The 17,660-nt window shown below is 40.7% G+C and overlaps 1 protein-coding gene across 1 annotated transcript in view; it reads right to left on the bottom strand.

The window, feature by feature from the left end:
• The window catches only part of LOC109930579 (contactin-associated protein-like 5), a 1,093,911-nt gene that overhangs the window by 423,241 nt on the left and 653,010 nt on the right, over positions 1-17,660 (bottom strand). The window contains exon 12 of the mRNA XM_048598831.1: positions 818-937. Within this exon, the coding sequence (XP_048454788.1) occupies positions 818-937 (120 nt within the window). The remainder of the gene's footprint in view (positions 1-817; positions 938-17,660) is intronic.

The raw sequence follows: 17,660 nt of genomic DNA, 5'->3' as shown, positions 1-17,660 counted from the left end.
TTACCTGGTCTGGCCTACATTTGACTCCTCACACCAATGTGGTTGACTCTTAACTTTAAGCTACAAAGAACGAGTTAGAAATGTTGGCCAGGCAACGACACCCATATCTTGTGAATGAATTGAACCAAAAACAAAAGTCATCAACAATAAAATGGTGTACTGGAATGGATGGGGTCTTGAAGGGTATCTCAAACACAGTGCTTCAGGGATTGTTCACGTAGGACAAGGGGAATTGGATAGAATGTGGGCTGTCAGATTAACAAAAGGACAGGGGGATGTTGCAAACTGACAAGAGGCAAAGAGTAGCCAATACTGGGTCCCTAAAAGGCAAGGGATGGCAGGGGCTGCATGTTCGCATAATTTTTATACTTTATTCTTTTGTAGGATGTGGATGCCATTATGTCTAACCTATAACTGATAAGGCCAACATTTGTTACTCATCCCTAATTACCCTTGAACTGTGTGGTTTTGTCAGCTATTTCAGAGGGTGTTTCAAGGCCACTTACCCCTTAATCACAAAGTTGTGACACTGGAAATAAGCACGACAGACCGGAAGCTGATGTTAGACAGATGACATTGTTCATTCAACAATCTGATTAAAGTGAAATGTACATTGTCTTTACCCATAGCACTAAAGGACCTGAATTCTCTGCTTCAAATTGATCCATAAATTATGTAGTTGTATTGGCGATGTTTTCTGATATTTTGCATGTCCATTTAACTCAAACACTCAAAGGACCAACATTATCCACGTTGTTAACCTCAGTATTATAAATACGCTTCAGTTTGAGTACAAGTAAAAATGGTGCCAGCTCACCTGTCATGTTGCAGTACACAAGGAGGGGGTCCAGTGAGCCACTGCCATCTGGGTCAATAGAGAAGAAATCAGACATCTGCCCTTTGTGCCTGTACGCTTCACATGACTTTTCATACAAAGCTGCAAAAATAAAACAAGAGCATATTAAATGATAAACATCTAAGATTGGAACTTCATCTTATTAAAGCGATGAGGGGCAAGACATTTTCAACGGCAGCTGGAGAGAGAAACCTGCTCCCCTGTTGTCCAGTGGGGAAATGCAACAAACAAAGTAGCCCTGAAACACAGACACCAGCAACTGCTCAAGTTTGATCCCTGGTTTGATCATTACTTGAGCTGACAAGAAGAGAGAACCTGCATTTGTGCATTGTGAACACAGAGAAGGCTGTAAAAACTCTGGAGTTTGCCAGCATCTGGGCTGGAAAAAAGGGGAGTGAAAACTTCAGGTCAATTCAGATGAAAGGTCATCAACCAGAAAGGTCAATGTCATTCCTCTCTGTGCATGTGCTGCCAAAACGGTGGGTGTTTTCTAATGTCTCCGTTGTTATTCACACTATGCAACTTCTGCAGTTTTTTCATGCATTAATATAACACCTTTCTTGGTCTTAGAATGTCCTGAAGTGTTTCACGTCTACAGTCGGCTCTGATATAACGCGATAATTCTGCTCTTGTGCGATCTTGCGTTGTAAGAAAATCGCGCAATAGCCTGCACCATTTAAATGAAAGGGGCTGGAATTGCATTATAGCCAACACAGGTAAGGAAAGTTCACGTTATACGAGTAGTAGTCTAAATTTTTCAACTGTGTTAAAGCCAATTTCCATTGAACAAGCACGTATTATAGCAGAACCGACTGTAATTATGCACTTTAGGTGTGTCTTATTGTTGTAATATGGGGAAATGCAGCCAATCTGGGCAGACCAAGGCCTCGTGAGCAACATTTAGATAAGTAAACAGATCATCTGCTTTACTGATGGAGGAATAAAAAAATTGGCCAAGGCATCGGGAGAGTTCTCATGCTCTTCATCAAAGAGTGCTGCAGAATCTTTGACATTAACCTGAAAGGTTGAATGGGGCTACAGTTTAGCACTTCTCCTGGAAGACAGCAACACTGTTTTCCCTTGGCAATGAGGTGAAATCTCAGCTTAGCTCACAAACCCATGTCTTTTGGATCGGAGTTGAACTCACAACCTTCTTGGCACAAAAGGCAAAAATGCTACAGCTGAGCAAAAGGTGAATGGATTTTTTTTGCAGAAAATGCAAATTTCAAGCAGAAAATCACTTTTGGTCCATCTGGCTTACATATCCATTTATGGACTTCTATTAACTTTGAATCATTGTCTGTAAGATGTGTAACTGCTTGGAGGTCCCATGCATGCTGATCAGCATGACAATGCATTGACTTTTGCATGCATAATCTCTGCCACGCACAAACCTCAGAGATGTGTGCAGTGGGACAAAAATAATTAGGAGAATGTCGATCTTCAGTTAAATGTATAATTCCCCTCTCCTTACTTTTATGAATTATTAATTTCACCACTGTCTTTTATCGACAGTATATACTCATGTAAAAGTTGAATTATTGAAATAACTTCTTTTCAGATCAAAAAACATCGAAACAGGATAGCTTTTGAAGTGTTAGTATTTTGAAATCCAAGATAGACCTGTTGTAATGAAATACAGAAAAAACAAACAACACTACAAAATGCACATTCACAAGATCGTTAGAACTTAAGAACCAGGAGCAGGAACAGATAATTCAGTCAACTGGTCTCTTCTCAGCCTCAACTTAACTTCCTACTTGCTCCCCATAACAGTTCAATTTAAAACTAATTAAAAATGTGTCTATCTCCTCCTTAAATGTACTGAATGTCCCAGCACTCACCACAATCTGGGGTAGTGCATTCCACACATTCATGACCCTTTGAGAGAAATAATTTCTCCTCATCTCTCTTTTAAATCTGCTACCCCTTATATCCTAAAACTATGACCTCTCATTCTAGAATGCCCCACAACAGGAAACATCCTCTCTATGTCTACTTTGTCAATTCCCTTTAGCATCTTATAGAACTCTTTCAGATCTCCTCTCAGTCATCTAATTTTGAGAAAGTATAGGCTTAAACTGCTCAATCTCTCTTCGAAAGACAAACCCCTCATCTGCAGAATCAATCCAGTGAACCTTCTTTAAACTGCCTCCAATCCAACTATATACCTCCTCAAGGGGACCAAAATTGTACGCAATACTTCAGATGTGGTCTCACTAATGCCTTGTACAACTGCAGCAACACTTCTCCACTTTTGTATTCTATTCCTTTAGCAATAAATACCAAAGTTCTATTTGTCTTTCTTATTACCTGCATGGTAGTTTTCTATGATTCATGCACATTGACACCCACAAATCCCTGCACCAAAGCACTCTGGGGTTTCTCTCCATTTACATAATAAGTTGCCTTTCTATTCTTATGGCAAAATTGGATAACCTCACACTTATCAGCATTAAACTCTATCTGCTAAATTTTGGCCATTCACCTAGCCTATCCATATCCATTTGTAAATTTCTTATTTCTTCATTACAACTATCCTGCCTATTTTGATGTCATCTACAAATCTGGCTATAGGATTTTCCATCCCTGCATTTAGGCCATTAACATAGATTAGAAATTGCTGAGGCCCAAGGATTGAACTCCATTGGCACTCCTCTAGTTACATCATACAAACCAGAAAAAGACCCATTTATCTGTTTTCTGTTGGTTAGCTAAGCTTCTATCGAAGCTAATGATTTACCCCTGACCCCATGAGACATTACTTTTTGAGCAGCAGCCTATCAAATACCTTCTGGAAATCCAAATATACTACATCTACAGGATTCCCATTAACCACTTTGCATTATTCCTCATTCTATCTATACTGGTGGTACCTATGTGGACCATTACAATGAGATCTTTCCCCTCCTACTCCAAATTCCCCTGTAACCCAGATAAGATATCATCAACTCCGGCACCAGTTAGGCAACACAGCCTTTGGGACTATCTATCCTGGTTTGATTATTCTCATTCCCAATCTTATCACTTTAATAATTTGAATAAATAAATAGAAAACTTAAATGTATAACTGTTTCAAGCGTTTATTTATGGATACTCATTGTCAGGAGCAGTGAAATCAAATCGATAGCATCTTCAAGATTACATTTTGAATCTGAAATTTTTGACTTGACCCACTGACTCGTTAAGAGTTCTTGTCTCTTTAAGCTATCACTTTTCATTTTCTCATATTCTTAAACTATCAAAATGGCACTGGATTATGGTAAAAAAATGAAAGTTTTTCACTGTATTTTATTGTATTTCATTCTAAAGTACACGGGACAATAAATCATTCATTCATTCAATCATTGAAAAACTGGGGTCAACTCTGACATGAGATACAGCGAAAGTTATAGCATTGCTTTTACTGAAAAATCATGGGGTTGACTTTTAAATGTGATCAACTTTTAAACAAGAATATATGATACTTCTCTTGTAATAAATTTGTACTTTCATGTTCTGGGAATAAAGTTTGCTGAAGTTGTTGCTTACTTCAATAATTGAAAGGGTTTATTTGGTTAAGCAGTCCCTTTTTAAAGCCAACAGTATAAATGTGAAAATGGCAATTCTTCAGCATTGTTTCCATTGAAAATCCAATGACCCAAATGCAGATCATTTTTTTCAGATACAGGATTCTACGTTGTGTGCAATACAGAGGGGAGATTCTCTGATCGATACATTTCATGAGGCAAGCATTTTTCAGCTGACTGGACTAGCGGTAGACATTTAAAGGAAAAAAAGCAGTTTACAGAATGAACTTATTGTTGAAGCATTTTCTTAATTCATTCACATCATGCAGGCATCATTGACTGGGCCAGTATTTATTACCCATCCCTAGCTGCACTTCAGGAGGTGGTGGGAGCCTAACTTCTTGAACCGCTGTAGTGTATGTGCTGCTGTAGGTAATGGTACAATGCATTGGGGATGGAATTCTAGGATTTTGATCCTGCGACACTGAAGGAATGGTGATATATTTCCATGTCAGGATGGTGAGTGACTTGGAGGGGAACTTGCAGCTGGTGGTGTTCCCATGTATCTGCTGCCCTTGTCCTTCTAGATGGATGCAGTTGTGGATTTGGAAGTTTCAGCTTAAGGGCCCTTGGTGAATTTCCACAATGCATCTTGTGGATGATTAATACTGCTGCTACTGTGCAGCGGTGGTGGAGAGAATGGAAGTTTGTGAAGTTGCTGCCAATCAAGTGGGCTGCTCTGTACTTGATGTTGTCAAGCTTCCTGAGGGTATTTGCAGCACTCATTCAGGCAACTAGGGAGTATTCCATCACACTCCTGACTTGCGCCTTGCAGATGGTGGACAGGCTTTGCGGAGTCAGGAAGTGAGTTATCCACTCCAGCTCTTGGAGACACTGTATTTATACGGGGAATTTAGTCGGGTTTCTGGTAATAGTAACCCCCGAGATGTTGATAGTAGGAAAATTCAGTGATGGTAATGTCATTGAATGTCAAGGAGCGGTAGTTAGATTGTCTCTTATTGGAGATGGTCAATACCTGACATTTGTGTAGTGCAAATGCTACTTGTCACTGTCAGCCCAAGTTTTGATATTGTTCAGGATGCTGCATTTAAACATTATCTACTTCAGCATCTGAGGAGTCGCGAATGGTGCTGAACATTGTGCAATCATCGGCGAAAATCCCCACTTCTGATCTTATGATGGAGGGAAGGTCATTGATGAAGCTGCTGAAGATGGTTGGGCACAGGACACTGTCCTGAGGAACTCCTGCAGAGATATTCTGGAGCTCAGATGACTGACCTGCAAAAACCACAAACATCTTCCTTTCTGCCAGGAATGACTCCAACCACCGGAGAATTTTCCCATTGATTCCGGTTTTGTTCGGGGTTCCTTAATTCCACATTCGGACAAAAGCGGCCTTGATGTCAAGGGCTGTCACTCACAGTTCAATCTCTGGAATTCAGCTCTTTTGTCCGTGTTTAAATCAAGGCTGTAATGAGGTCAGGAGCTGAGTGGCCCTGGCGGAACCCAAACTGGGCATCACTGAGCAGGTTATTGCTGAGCAGGTGCTGCTTGATAGCGCCATTGTTAACACTTTCCATCACTTTACTGATGATCGAGAGTAGACAAAGGAGTGGTAAGCAGCTGGGTTGGATCTGTCCAACTTTTTATGCACAGGACATACCCGGGCAAGTTTCCACATTGTCAGATATATGCCAGTGTTGTAACTAACTCCAATTGCTTGTCCAGGAGAACAGCACGTTTAATTGCTGATCCAGCCAGTGAGGCCCATGTCCCATGGGTGAATAAAAATAAAAGCTGATTTGGAACTATATTGCCTTTCTTTCAATGTCTCCAGTTGAAAATCCTGAGACTCCCTTTCTGAGCAGTACTGTGGACGTCCTCACACTGCAAAGTTAAATAAGGCAGCACACCACCAACTTCTCATAGGCAATTTGAGATAGATAGTAATGATGCTTATTTAGCCAGTGATACTCACTGCTCACAAACAAATACAGACAAGGAGAAAAGCTAATTGACCAACAAATTGACTCTGATAGGCTTGAGACTTTGACACAAAGGTTCAGAAACACATCTTGCTTTTTACCAATATTCACCTTCTGTACCATTGAGTGATAATAACATGCTTCAGCATTTCAGTTGTAGCTTGAAAGGAAGGTGCAGTTTCATGGATGTTTTCATCACTTTAAAAAGAGCATGTTGGATATCTCTGTATAATTTTGATTTTTATTTTGCAGAATATAAATTGAAACCAACTCTCCACCACTGTGAAGTTGAATGCTGGTCGTGCATTCAAAATTAATGTTAGGTTTTGACTTATCCTGGAATGGAACCAAGAAATCCCAAATCCACTTTGTGAAGTCATGATAGATAAGGCAACAAAATAAAATGCAATTTGCACATCAACCTATCTATGATGTTCTGCCCAGGATCCTTCAGACATTTTAATCAAAATGTATCTTTTTATTATTAGCCACAGTAAGCGTTTCATATTAAAACGTCATGGGATGATTTGATGAAAATTACAGGTAAATAGCTGCAAGGAGCTTCATGTCTGAATAAAAGTCAGATGTACCACATTTCTTGTTCTTTAATCTGTGAGGTCTGAGAATTCTCTGGCACTGGACCACTACTGGTGCCACAACCCCAATTTAATGGCCCTTGCTTGACAAAGACTGGGTGGCAGCAGCAAAATAAGGTGAGTTGTTTAATTTGAAAGGGTACAGAAAAGATTGACAAGGATGTTGCCAGGATTGGAGGGTTTGGATTATAGGAAGAGGCTGAATAGGCCAGGGATATTTTCCCTGGATCTTCGGAGGCTGAGGGCTGACCTTATAGAGGTTTATTAAGTCGTGAGGGGCGTGGATAGGGTAAATAGCCAAGGTCTTTTCCCCAAGGTGAGGGAGTCCAAAACTAGACGGCATAAGTTTAAGGTGAGAGGGGAAAGACATAAAAGGGACCGAAGGGGCAACATTTTAATGCAGAAAATGGTGCATTTATGGAATGAGCTGCCAGAGGAAGTGGTGGAGGCTGGTACAATTACAACATTTAAAAGGCATGTGGATGGGTACACGGATAAGAAGAGTTGAGAGGGATATGGGCCAAATGCTGGCAAATGGGACCAGATTAATTTAGGATATCTGGTCAGCATGGACGAGTTGGACCGAAGGGTCTGCTTCCATACTATAAAACTCTATGACTCTATCCACAGTAGTTTGTTTGTATAAGGTGGGTACCCTGCTCTTGTCAATTCTGCTGCATTACATTAACTTGATCTTTTTACTTTAAATGCCGTGATCAGATGTAATAACATCCTATAGGATTATATATGATATACAAAACAGAAACATGTTATTCAGCCAAACCTGTCCATGCTGGTGCTTATGCTCCACTCCAGCCTCCTACCAGCTTTTCCTAACTGAATCATCATAACCTTTTTCCATCATACGCTTGTTTCAAGCTTCCCATATATGCACCAACAATATTTGCTTATTCCCAGTGGTAGCAGGTTCCACCTTCTCATCACCAGAGGGATAAGTCAGTTTGAAAGCCTTTGAAAACTGCAATTTCATCTAATTGGCATGGCTGTTATATACTAAAAGAACTGGGAAATCTGACCAGAGCCCAGTTTGCACCCAATTCTATCCGTTAACTTTCACTGTAGCCATTTGTGGTGGGAACAGTTTACATGTGAACTGGGAAGTGACTGGCTGAAGTTGTATGAGCTTACGGCAACATTTTAAAGAAAAAAAAATAAGAACTAGGGGCAGGAGTAGGCAATTCAGCCCCTTGGACCTGCCCCACATTTAATACGATTGCATCTCAGCCTCAACTCCTTTTTCCTTCTCACTCCCTCCAACGTTTCAACGCATGACCAGGTAAAAATCTGTCTACCTCCTTAAATTTACTCAATGTCCCAGCATCCACCACATACTGGTGTAGTGAATTCCATATATTCATGACACTTTGAGATAAGTAACTGTCTGCATGTTCTCCCTTTGTCTGTGTGGGTTTCCGCTAGGTACTCTGGTTTTCACCCACAGGCCAAAGAATTCTGGTCACCCTTCTACAGGAAGGATTTTGTTAAATTTGAGAGGGTGCAGAAAAGATTTACAAGGATGTTACTGGGACTGGAGGGTTTGAGTTATCGGGAGATGCTGAATAGACTGGGGCATTTTTCCCTGGAGTGTCGGAGGCTGAGGGGTGACCTTATAGAGATTTATAAAATCATGAGGGGCATGGATAAGGGGAATGGCCAAGGTCTTTTTCCTCGGGTGGGGAAGTCCAAAACCAGAGAACATAGGTTTAAAGTGTGAGGGGAAAGGACCTGAGCGATAACATTTTCACGCAGACGGTGGTGTGTGTAGGGTACGAGCTGCCAGAGGAAGTTGTGGAGCCTGATACAATTGCAATATTTATAAAGATATCCGAATGGATTTATGAATAGAAAGAATTTAGACAGAAATGGGCCAAATGCTGGCAAATGGGACTAGGTCAGATTAGGATATCTTGTCAGTGTGGATGAGTTGTACCAAAGGGTCTGTTTCCGTGCTGTATGACTCTTTGTATTGGTTACATGGATTAGCCATGGTTAATGTGGGGTTAGAGGGATAGGGTGGGGTTTGCATCTGGGCGGAATGCTGTTCGGATGATCAGTGCAGACTCGATGGGCCAAATAGCCTCTTTCTGCACTGTAGGGATTCGATGATTCTAATTTCTTCTCTGCGTACATATTCTTCTGGAATGAGGATGAGTATCAATTAATTTTCCCAGAATAGGTTGCCTGAGGATGCTGTTTACGATGCTAGTGTTTAATCTGTAAGCTTCTAAATAAATATTTCACGAGCTGGAAAAGACCCCATTACCAACATGAAAATCCATTTGAGGTGCACACATGTTCTTTGAACTATTTCTCATTGCTCTTGCACAAAACAATATTGTACAGAGGCCTTCACTGGAGGTGGAGAATCTACACACGTTGAACTGTAAAGAGAGGCACAAGAAATGGGAGGCTAATGGCTGAGACCATAACCCCTTGGAACTCTGATACTCAGTTGCCTGTGTTACCAATCTTGGTTTTGCTGTCGCCTTCCCTTTCAGTGCTGACAGTCTGTCTGTTTGCCTGCTTCCACACAGACATAAGCTCCTTAAACGATCTGCGCTCAACTAAGGATTCCATTTTATCCCTTTTTGTGCCCACCTCAATGAATTTTGGAATTTTTCCAAAAATACACTGGTAGCCAGACACAATCACCATGCAGTGATGAGTCAAAGAACTCTGCAGAAGAAATTAATGGGGGGCGGGAGTGGTGTAGAACAGGTTATAACAGAAAACCAAAAGCCAAACGTATTCTTCGGGGAACTTGGTGATCCAGATCTAGTTTTTTGGCCACTATTGCTACAGGGGTGACTATTAGAAGGCAGTGTACCATGGCTGAAGGAACACTCTATAGCTGGCAGCACTGCAATCACATGGCTCAGGGAGCACAGCACTTAAGGTTTAAAGCATCCTACTATCAATTCTCCAGTACAAGTAGTGTCAGATAGTTGAGAACATATATGTATTAACAATCCAGAATTCTCCCCATTCAACACGAACATATGTCTTCACCTCAAATCTTCTTTAAATGGTAGATGAAATCAAACTAGATAATTTAGGAAACAAAAGCAGAAACTGTTGGAAAAACTCAGCCAGTGTGGCAGCATCTGTGGAGAGAAATCAGAGTTAAGGTTTCAGGTCATAGGGTCATACAGCACGGAAACAGGCCCTTTGGTCCAACTTGTCCATGATGACCCCAAACTAAACTAGTCCCACTCGTCTGCATTTGGTCTGTATCCCTCTAAACCTTTCCTATTCATATACCCTCTATCCAAATGTCTTTTAAATTTTGTAACTGTACCTGCATCTACCATTTTGTCTGGCAGCTCATTCCACATACTGGTCACTGGTTCCGAAGCCCTAACTCTGATTTCCCGCCACAGATGCTGCCAGACCTGCCGAGTATTTTTCCAGCAATTTCTGTTTTCGTTTCGGATTTCCAGTATCTGTGGTTCTTTTTTTTCAGATAATTTGAAAAATCACTGGTTCAGGGAAGGCCAATTATGGGCCAACAGGTTGAGAGACATTTAGCTACAGAACAGGCAGTCATGGGACAACTGGTCAAAGGACATTGAGAAGAAGATTCCAAACAGTTCCCTAGATTCATGGCAGAACAGAAATAGAGCCCAAGACAGAGATTAGTTCTGCTGGTAAAATAAATTTGTTTCATGCTGTTCACAATATGAGAACTTTGGGTATGTGCGATATGGTTGATAGAAATGTCTTCCACAGCTATCAAGTCAGAAGAGAGTTCAGACTACAAGGATCAGCAAAATGTGTGAGGAAACATAGCAATGAGATAGCCAATTGGCGATGTACTGCACTGGGGCTAATTGATGAATCTTCAACAGAACTAACTCATTTTGCAACAAAGCTGAGTGAACAAATAATTATGACAGCTACAAGTTTGATGTCAGATGCTGAGGGGATTCAAAAAAATGTAAGTTCAAGCAGAGAATTTATTTTCGTTAATTTCCACAGGATGGGTTAAACGAGTGTGGCGGGGCGTGGAAACCAGAGCAACAGTCAGCATGGGGACTGTTTGAAGAGAAGGGAGGGGCTAAATCAAGTAAGTCGAGTAACATGAACATGGCGGGACGAGCAAAATGAAGCATATTTATTTTAATGCTGTTATGGACTAGACCAAACGCCCTGAAAATATAGTAAGAAGATAGCCCAGACCCCAACCTTTTCTAAGTTTGAAAGGCAAGTGTAAGGCATTGTGTTCCAGATGAAATTTGACTGATCGAACTACTGGGCTCGAAGCAAAACACACTTTATTTTTACACTATAGTTAAAATACAAACAAGAAAAAAAGGAATTGGAATAATTTAACTCTATTAGAAAACTTAACAGAATAATAGATTATCTAACTCCTAAACAGCAAATGTTCCAATATAGTAATATTGTATAAGCATACCCTTGGCAATGGCAAATTCAGAAAAATAAACAGTCTCACATGCAATTCTCCAGTTCAGGAAGAAAGAACATCAAGAGAAAACTCCGAGAGAGACAGATCGAGAGAGAGAGAGAGAGAACTCAAGAATCTGAATAGCAGCTTCCAAACTCCAACACTTATAGCAAGTTAAAACTAAAATCCTGGTTCTGTGGGAACTTGACCTCACCCCTTCATGTTGCTTCTATTGTTTCAACTTAAAAAGAAACAAGGCCTCACCAGCTGTTTACTTTATTGGCTTGGGACAGACAACTCATTGCTTCTGTCTTAACCTCTCTTCATGTAAAAAAAGAAGACCAGGACAAAATACACCTCTTAAAACATGGGATCATCACAATGAAAGGAGTAGAACAGATAAGGCAGATGAACTTAGAGCCTGGATTAGTATGTGGGACTATGATGTTGTGACCATTACAGAAGCTTGGATAAGAGAAGAGCAAGACTGCAGCTCCACATTCCAGGGTTTAGATGTTTTGGGCATGATCGCGAGGGATATAAAAGGGGTGGAGGAGTTGCATTACTGATTGAGGAGAAGGTCACAGCTGCACTAAGAGGGAATATCTTGGAGGGCTCATCTAGCGAGGCCACATGGATAGAACATAAGAATAAGAAAGGTGCAATCTCTACAATGGGGCGATACTATATGCCTACCAACAATCAGTGGGAATAAGAGGAACAGATATGCAAGCATATCATGGAAAGATACAAAAACAATGGGGTTATGGTACTGGGTGATTTGAATTTCCCCAATATCCACTGGGATTCTCTTCATGCCCGGGGCTTAGATAGTGCAGAATTTGGGGAATCCAGGAGGGACTCTTGAAACAGTACATAGATAGTTCAATGATTGAGGGGCGGGGAGGGGGCAGTATTTGACCTTGTATGGGGAATGAGCCTGGCCAGGTGATCAAAGTTTCGATGGGGGAGCATTTTGGGAACAGTGATCATAATTCCGTAAGATTTAAGATAGTTATGGAAAAGGATAAGACTGGTCCTCAGGTGAAAGTGCTAAACTGTGGGCAGGCTAAACACAACAGTATTAGGCAGGAATTGGAAATGTAGATTGGGGGAAGCTGTTTGAAGGCAATTCCACATCTGAAATGTGGGAGTCTATTAAAAGCCAGTTCATCAGAGTTCCAGAGCAGCATTATCCTGTAAGGGTGAAAGGTAAGGATAGCACGATTCGGGAACGTTGAATGATGAGAGATCTTGTAAGTTTAATAATAAAGAAAACAGAAGCTTATGTAAGGTTTAGGAAACAGAAATCAAACAAGGTCCTTGAGGATTATAAAGGAAGCAGAAAAGAACTTAAAAAAATAAATTAGGGGTGCTAGAAGAAGCCATGAAATGTCCTTGGGAAGTAGGATTAAGGAGAATCGCAAAGTATTTTATATGTACGTTAGGGTCAAGTGGGTCACTAGGGAAAGGGTAGGTCCACTCAAGGACAAAGCCGGGAATTCATGTGTGGAGTCTGAGCAAGTGGGTGAGGTCCTTAATGAGTATTTTGCATCAGTATTCCAAGGAGAAAGAGATGGGTGATGATTAATTTAGAGGCAGGTTTGTTGATGCTTTAAGGCATGTCGATATTAAGAAGGTGGTGTCAAGTGTCTTGAAAAAACAGTCAGGTAGATAAGTCTCCAGGGTCTAATGGGATCTATTCCAGAATAGTGAACAGGAGATTGCTGGGGCCTTGACACAGAATTTTCTGTCCTCTTTAGCCACAGATGAGGTCCTAGACACTGGAGAATAGCCAACACTGTTCCTTTATTTAAGGAAGGCAATAGGAATAACCAATAAAACTTTAGGCCAGTGTCCCTCACATCGGTGATAGAGAAATTACTGGAGAAGATTGTTGTTATGGATCAGATCAAACCCCTTCAAAATATTCAGAAGATAGTCTAGACCCTAAACATTTTCTTATCTTAAAGGTAAATTTAAGATGTTGCATTCCTGATGCAAATTAATTGGTCAATCCACTGGATTTAAAGCAAAACACACCTTATTCATTCACTATAGTTAAAATACAACAAAAGAAAGAACAACTTGGAATAACTTAAGTCTATTGGAAAATTTAACAGAATAATAGATACAGTAACTATTACTAATTAACTGTTCCAATATAGTTGCATCGTATAAATACATGCTTGGCAAACTCAGAAAACAGATTGTCTCTCATGCAACTCCAGCACCCCAGTGGAAAAACATTCAGAGAAAACTCAGAGAGAGAGTGTTGCAGCAGGGAGAGATTCACTGCCTTCCAATCCTGCTGAGACCCTAGCAATAACTGCTACTGCTGAAAAAAAAACTAAAAATCCTCGTTTTTTGAGATTGCAACCCCACCCATTCAGGCTGCTTCTATTGTTCCAAACTTTAAAAAGTCCCCAAGGCCTCACAAGCTGTTTATCCCAGTGGTTTTGGTAGACTGCCTGACACCTCTGCCTCAAAACCTCTCTTCAAAAAATAACTTCAGTCAAAATAACCTCTTAAAGCCACAGCATCGTCACACTCTTTGGGACAGAATTTACTTACTTTTGGAGAAGAATGGACATCAGGGATGGTCAATGTGGCTTTATACAGGGGAGGATTTGCTTCACAAATTTGATTGCACTTTTGAAATAAAGGGCAAAGATCATTGATGAGGGTAAGGCAGTGGATATTGTCTAAATGAACTTAAGTAAAGCATTTGACAAGGTTCCTATAGGTTGACTGATTCAGAAGTTCAAATCACGTGGAATCCATGATGAGTTAGCATGTTGGATACAAAATTGGCTTGGTCAGACAAAACAGAAGGTAGTTGTGGAGAGGTTTTTTTTCTGACTAGAGGATCAAAGCTGAGACTGATGTTCTTCGTAATATATACATATATATTTATATTATGTATATATATAGATGATTTGGATGAAAATGTCAATGATCTCATTAGATGATATGAAAATTGGTGGAGTTGTGGCTAGGGCGAAAGGATGTAGCAGGATATAGATCAGCTGGAAAGTTGGGAGGAGAAATATCAGATGGATTTTAATCTGGATAAGTGTGAGGTGATGCAAGTTGGAGGTCTAATGCAAAATAAAGTGTACTGTAAATACAGTCACAGAGATGTGAAGCAAGAAAACAGATCCTTCAGTCCAACTCGTCCATGCTGACCAGATATCCTAAATTAATCTAGTCCCATTTGCCACCATTTGGCCCATATCTCTCTAAACCCTTTGTATGAATTTGCCCAACAAGATGCCTTTTAAATTTTGAAACTGGACCAGCCTCCACCACTTCCTTTGGCAGTTCATTCCATACATGCACCATCTTCTGTGTGAAAAAGTTGCCCCCTAGGTCCCATTTAAATCTTTACCCTCTCACCTTAAACCTCTCTAGTTTTGGACTTCCCTACACTGGGGAAAAGACCTTGGTTATTTATCTTATCCATGCCCCTCATGATTTTATAAACTTCTATAAGGTCACCCCTCAGCCTCCAACGCTCCAGTGAAAATAGCCCCAGCCTATTTAGCCTCTCCCTATAGCTCAAACCCTCCAACCCTGGCAACATCCTTGTAAATCTTTTCTGAAACCCATCAAATTTAATAACACTGTTCCTAAAGCAGGGAGACCAGAATCGAACACAGTATTCTACATGTGGCCTAACCAATGTCCTGTACAGCCGCAACATGACCTCCTAACTCCCATACTCAATGCACTGTCAATAAAGGTAAGCGTACCGAATGCCTTCCTCACCATCCTGTCTACCTGCGACTCCACTTTCAAGGAACTATGAACCTGCACTCCAAGGTCTCTTTGTTTGGTATCACACCTCCCCAGGACCTTACCATTACGTGTATATGTCCTGCCCTGATCTGCTCGACCAAAATGTTGCACCTCATATTTATCTTGATTGATTGATTGATTGTCACATGTATCAAAGTAGAGTTAAAAGCTTTGTTTATGAGCAGTACAGGCAGATCATAATAAGCAAGGATGTACAGATCAAAAAGACTTAGACAGAAGCTTACAGTTTACATTGCACAGGGCGTGCTCGAGGCGAGATCAATGTTAGCAAAATCAGCCTTATTTGAGGCTAGAGACTCCATTCATCAGTCTAATAACGGCCACAGAGAAGCTGTTCCTGGATCTGCTGGTGCATGTGTTCAGGCTTCTGTATCTTCTGCCTGATGGAAGAGGTTGTAGGATGGTTTGGGCTGCGCATACCACCTCCTTAAACTCCATCTGCCACTCTTTGGCCCATCGACCCATCTGATCAAGGTCTTATTGTACTCCGAGGAAACCTTCTTGGCTGTCCACTACACCACCATGTTAGTGTCTTCTGCAAAATTACTAACCATACCTCCTCTGTTCACATCCAAATCATTCACATAAAGTGGACCCAGCACCAATCCTTGTGGCATACCGCTGGTCACAGGCTTCCAGTCTGAAAAGCAACCCTCCACCACCACCCTTCATCTCCTACCTTTGAGCCAGTTCTGCATCCAAATTGCTAGTTCTCCCTGTATTCCATGTGATCTAAACTTCCCAACCAGTCTACCAGGCATAACTTTGTTGAACGCCCTACTGAACTCCTTATAGATCAGGTCTACCGCTCTGCCTTCATCAATCCTCTTCGTTACTTCTTCGAAAAATTCATCAAGTTCGTGAGACACGATTTCCCACGCATATAGCCATGTTGTCTATCCCTAATTAGTTCATGCTCCAGGGAACAAAGTCCCAGCCTATTCAGCGTCTCCTTATAACTCAAATCCTCCAGTCTCGGTAATGTCCTTGTAAATCTTTTCTGTACCCTTTCGAATTTAACAATATCCTTCCTAGAGATTGGTTGGAGTTATTTAGATACCACCGCATAATAGTGACACTGTGGAACATTGCATTAATGAGGAGGTGAGAAAAGTATGCAGCATGACGGCCAAGTAATCATTAAGTAGGGTTCATATAGACTGGGTAAACCAATTAAACACTAAAGCCGCAGAGGATGAGTTTCTGGAAAGTGTTAGGGATGGTTTTCTGTAAAACCATAAGGCCATAACACCTGAAAATTCTCAACTCCACGTTCCTACCTGCCCTCAATAACCCATGGTCCTCTGACTGATTAAAAATCTATGTCAGCCTTGAATATATTTAATGACGCAATATCATCAGGTCTCTGTGTGAAGAATTCATTTCTCCTGACCTCTGTCTTAAATATGGGCCCCTTATTCTGATATTATGGCCACCGGTCCTCGACTCTCCCACAAGGGCAAACGACCTTCAGAACAGTATCCTGAGCACACAACGAGAGGATGTTATTTGAGACCTTATATTATGTGATGAAAAAGGGCTAATTAACAATCTTGCTGTAAAGGAACCATTAGGGATGAGTGACCACAATACTATACAATTTTACATTATGTTCGTAAATGATGCACTTCATTCTGAAACAATGGTGTTAAAGAACATAGAACAGTACAACGCAGTACAGGTCCTTCGGCCCACAATGTTGTGTCGACCTATTATCCTACACTAAGATCAAACTACCCTGCATACCCTACATTTTACTATCCTCCATGTGCCTATCCAAGAGTCACTTAAAAGTCTGTAAAGTATCTGACTCCACTACCACTGCCGGCAGCGCATTCCACACACCCACCACTCTCTGTGTGAAGAACCTACCTCTGACATCTCCCTATACTTTCCTCCAATCACCTTAAAATTTTGCCCCCTCATAATAATTATATTATGCCCCCTCGCAATAGTCATGTTAAGTTTGAATCAGGGAAATTAGGAAGGCATGAGGCACAAACTGGTTGAGTAAGATTGAGAAAAGGCATGCACATAGGCAATACGGAGTGTTTAAAATTCTGTTACATGACTAACAGCAACTATACATCATTCAAAAATGTCAGTCAACCACAGCTAAAACGGAAGTCCAGGAATGTATAAGGTTAAAAGGTTCGGCCTACAAAGTTCCCAGATTTAGCAGCAAGTCTAATGGTTGAGAGGTTTTAATATCTGTAAATATAGTCTTGTACAAGTAAGAAATGCCTTGGGTTTGTTTGCTGGATGGAGTCAAACTCCAATGCTTGTTTGTTTCTTCATATGTTAATGTACAGAGCTGAATTGCTTCAGTAACTATGTATGTAAAGATATTTTTATGAATAAAGCATATTTTTGAAATAAAAACAAGATTTTAGAATACACAAAATTGATAAAGAAAGTGAAAGTTGAATATGAATGCTGTTA

The sequence above is a fragment of the Rhincodon typus genome, chromosome 7 (assembly GCF_021869965.1).
Source record: "Rhincodon typus isolate 14 chromosome 7, sRhiTyp1.1, whole genome shotgun sequence".
In the NCBI taxonomy this organism is placed as follows: Eukaryota; Metazoa; Chordata; class Chondrichthyes; order Orectolobiformes; family Rhincodontidae; genus Rhincodon; species Rhincodon typus.
This window is presented reverse-complemented; position numbering and strand designations above follow the sequence as displayed.